This window comes from Diuraphis noxia, unplaced genomic scaffold (assembly GCF_037042655.1).
Source record: "Diuraphis noxia isolate RWA-SAM2 unplaced genomic scaffold, SU_Dnox_SAM2 contig0001, whole genome shotgun sequence".
Taxonomy (NCBI): domain Eukaryota; kingdom Metazoa; phylum Arthropoda; class Insecta; order Hemiptera; family Aphididae; genus Diuraphis; species Diuraphis noxia.
The window spans coordinates 71,971,454-71,975,710 of record NW_028301711.1 but is presented as its reverse complement, the minus strand read 5'-3'; the positions used below and the strand labels follow the sequence as shown (position 1 = coordinate 71,975,710).

Genomic DNA, 4,257 nt, shown 5'->3' with positions numbered 1-4,257 from the left:
GTTAAAGTCAAATGTATTTTTTCGAATGCCATCTTTCTTCATTTTAACATCTAATGAACTCCACAAGGCTCTATTGGTGTTTCCCATATCAGATGACAAAGTTAAAACATGTATTCCACAGCATTCAACAGTTTCAATACACTGTTGAATGAATTGTTTAAATGATTGATTATCTAAGGAGCTATCGGTTAAATGGCAACCAATAACCTGCTTCCATTTGTTTTTAAGTCCTCTTATAATTACTAGTAGAAGTTTACCAAGGGTAATAAATCCAAATGTTTCTGTACTATTTTTGTCATAACTAAGTTGCTTACTTACTGCCATCTCGTCAACACTCATGACACAGAAACGGTCATTACTGTCCATTGATTGAACTTTATGCTTGAGTAACTCTAGTACATCGTGAAAAATACCAAATTTTAATTTAAATTCACGAAGCCGTTTGGTTAATGTACTATAAGCAGGAATAGGGTAATTTGTATCTCGTAGATACTTGTATCCATTAACTCCCAGGGCAAATCTTAACTTTAACCCTTTAATGATTGTTTCCTTTGACCATTCTCGTGGAGTTTTTTTGGTAGCGCAACCTGATCATCATTGAGAAAAGAATGTAGTGTAGCATCTTTTTCTTCAATTATATTTTTTAAATTTGTGTTTTCCATCTGGAGACGTGCAATTTCATCATTCTATTTCAAAACAAATATGAACATTGTATATTACAGATTTGGTATCGGTTTATACATAGTAAACTTATAATGAGTAATTTATAATACACTAATGCATGACTATTATTTATTTAATTTAAAATAACAAATACCTAGCTTAAAATAGATTTATTTAAGAATTAAATGTATCTAATAAATACCACTTCGGTATCACTTTAAACTAACATTACATCAATTGGGAGTGTGATAATGATAAAATATAAGACCTGAAAATCTAAATTCTTAATATTTCTTTCAGAAAATAATAAGAAAAGTAATAAAAATTATAACCATATAAATAGGAAAAAATTAATTTAGCCACACTAAAAAAAATATTCTAATTTAAAATTTATTCTAGTTACAGAAATCATTTTTGATTTTGATTAATATACTTAAGCAGTAATGCGGTACCTATTTTTAAAATTGTTCATTACTTACAACAGAATTGTCAGTTTTTTTAACACAATCTGATTGACTCAATGGCATAGTTGGTGTGGTTGATATGTTAGTTGTTTCCATTACAGTATTCTAAAAATTAATTATTATAATTTGTAAAGTACTGATGATGATAAAACATAAGATCTGAAAAACTGTACTTTTAATGTAATTTTCAGTAAAAAAAACTGATATGTACTATAGCAGTTGTGACAATGAAAATAAGAAAAAATGATTTTAGCCATACTAAAAAAATATTCTTACATACCTACCTACTTAACCAGTATATTTAAAATAATTTATTACTTACATCAGAAATGTGAGTTATGTTAACCAAAGCAACTGGTTGACTCAACAAATTAGTTTTTGTGGATGAAATGTTAGTTACTTCCATTACAGTATTCTGAAAAATAAGAGTTGCCTATTATAATTTGGAGTAGGTACTGATGATGATAAAATATGAGATCTGAAAAACTGAACTTTCAGTAAATAATTAACACCTAATAAGTACTTAAACAGTTAAAACCACAAAAATTGCAAAAAAATAATATTTTAGCCTATAAGAGAGAATAAACTTTTTTTTATTAAATTTGAGATACAATTAACTCAAATGTTTATTATTTAACATAAAAATGTCACTATTGTTAATATCACAACTTATTTTTAACAAAATATTCTATAAAATGTTTAATATTAAAGTATAAGGTTTTGGTACCTATGTAATAACATGCCAAGTGTGTTATAAGTTATAAGTTAGTTGTCAATATTTTGTATGAATCATAATATGCATAATGATTAAAAAAAGTCAAAAAATTATATGTATGAATATTAAATACCTTATAAACAGATTTCCTATTTGTGTCAAGTCTAGCAGGTGGATTTGGCACATCAAAGAGAGTTGGTATGGCGTTAGGTTTAAGTTTGACAATCCCATCTTGGCGATGCAACTCAAACTGACTTTTTTCAAAGTGGATCTAAATTCAAAAATATATAGGTAACTATAATGATTATAAATTGTTATTAAGTAGAAATTTAACTAAATACAATTAACTATACTGTACTATATCAGGAATAGATTACAAAATATATAATTAACTACTAACTAACTCAAAATATTAACTACTTTGTTATATTATAGTACCTATTCATTTTATAACTACTCAATATTTATATTTTAGACATAATTACTTCACATAGTTCTGAATGAGTTGTTGGTATCCAGTTATCTCGTCTACAATTCTGAATCTATTTGTCCTTTCTGGTTTATTCTCGTGGAAAACGGAATAATTTAATTTTGTTTTTCCAGGAATTACTACAATTTGGAGCAGTACATGCTCCCATAATAACTATATTTGGAGTTCAAATGTTTAAGAATAGATAAATAATGTAAGTGAATAATATATTTATCTCTGAGCTGCACATACAATACAATAAACCACACAATACTACAAAGTAAAAGAACAGAACGATGGCCTAAGAAAAATAACGTGAAGTATGCCCGCGTTTATTTTATATTTTTATCATTGTTGATATTAATAAATAAGTCGCAAAATGTCGGCGTAGCATACCCATGTTCTATAGAGCCTTAATTAATATGATTGTTGATATTTTAAATAAATTATTATAATTATAATGCAAAATAAATTATAATATTATATTACTACCTATATTATTCGAAATTAAATTACTATTCTTGTCTTCACTGTAATGTAGGTTAACGAAAGGTTTATAATCTACATTGATTAATATACATACTCTAGAAACAATATTTGTATTACAAAGATTTTTTGTTTGAGCCATATTGGGTATAAACTAAATTAGTAGCGAAAGTTCGAAATATATTTACTGTACAACTACTAATCGTATATGTGTGTGTATTAACTTATTAAAAAAATATAACAAAAGACTCATTAAAAATCAAGAACAATGGAAGTGCCAAATCATTACAAAGTTGAAAAAAAACAGTAGGTATCTACATTTAATTTTGTAAAATCATTTAAAAATTAAAAAATACTATTACCCAGCTTTGGTCTAAACAATGATTAATTTATAATATACGAGTAGACATAAACCTGACTGTATAATATTATGATCTGTATACCTTTAACAAATAAGAACAGTTAGCAGATATTTTATTTTTTCTTTGCAAGTCAGCAACCAAATTATTTAAAGTATCCACTTTTAATTGGAGCCGGAGATTTTTCTGTTTGAGCAACTTTATGTTTTTATGTTTATTTTGAGTAGAGTACGCTGATATGTATTCCAAAATAATTTTCTTTTTCGAGGTGTCTCCAAATCTTCTTCTTTAAAATCACCGCTGTACCGCATCAGTTTTCTTTTTCTAAAAAAATATACATTTATGTGTACCATAATTCATGTGCCTATGTCCTAGCTAGTGCGGATTCAAGAAACAATGCATTGAAATGATCAGAAACAGTATTTTATATTAGCAATAGTATAAGCCCATAGGCAACATATCCATTGGCGGAGATTAGGGAGGGGGCTTAGCCCCGCCAAAACAGATTGAAAGCCCCCCCACCCCAAAAGTATTAAACATTTTTCATAGTTATAGTATAAAATATCCGCCTATGAACATATCTCAGTATATAATAAGTACCAGTTTAATTTTAACTGTTTATAATTATAATAGTTACCTTAAAGGAGTACTGCTTTTAGTAGGCATCGATTCAAAATCGTTTTTTGTAGATAAAGCCTCTTCAATGTAAATATCTGGCAATTTTTCATGTACTGTTAACATTTTCAAAATTTTAAATTACATTGGTTTGTAATAATACAATTCAAATATATGTTTACCTAACAAGACAGTAGGCTGATCCAAAAATTCATCTCCAACTGATGTCATTGGTGATGTATGCTTACAATAACTATGTTCAAGTTCTATTCATTAATGTAAATAAAATATAGCAACCTTAATAACTCTATGTAATGAAAATTAAATAACTACTATATGTTTACCTATTGTCGCAATAGAAACGGCAGTAGCCTGATACAATATCTCATTAAGCACTTGTATAATCAGAAATCTTGAAATGTCTACTACAAATTCTTGTATGGATAGATGGGTAAAATAAATACTTTTTATTTAATGCTGCCACCA

General features: G+C 27.2%; 1 protein-coding gene across 1 annotated transcript; it reads right to left on the bottom strand.

Annotated features, from left to right (window-relative positions):
- Nucleotides 1-527: 527 nt before the first annotated feature.
- Nucleotides 528-4,002, bottom strand: LOC149061597 (uncharacterized). Its single transcript, XM_089215046.1, has 7 exons — nucleotides 3,954-4,002; nucleotides 3,794-3,887; nucleotides 3,241-3,442; nucleotides 1,976-2,113; nucleotides 1,450-1,542; nucleotides 1,143-1,232; nucleotides 528-686 (listed from the first exon to the last, which is right to left on the bottom strand). The coding sequence occupies exons 1-7, from the start codon at nucleotides 4,000-4,002 to the stop codon at nucleotides 528-530; spliced, it is 825 nt and encodes a 274-aa protein (XP_089071172.1).
- Nucleotides 4,003-4,257: the final 255 nt, after the last annotated feature.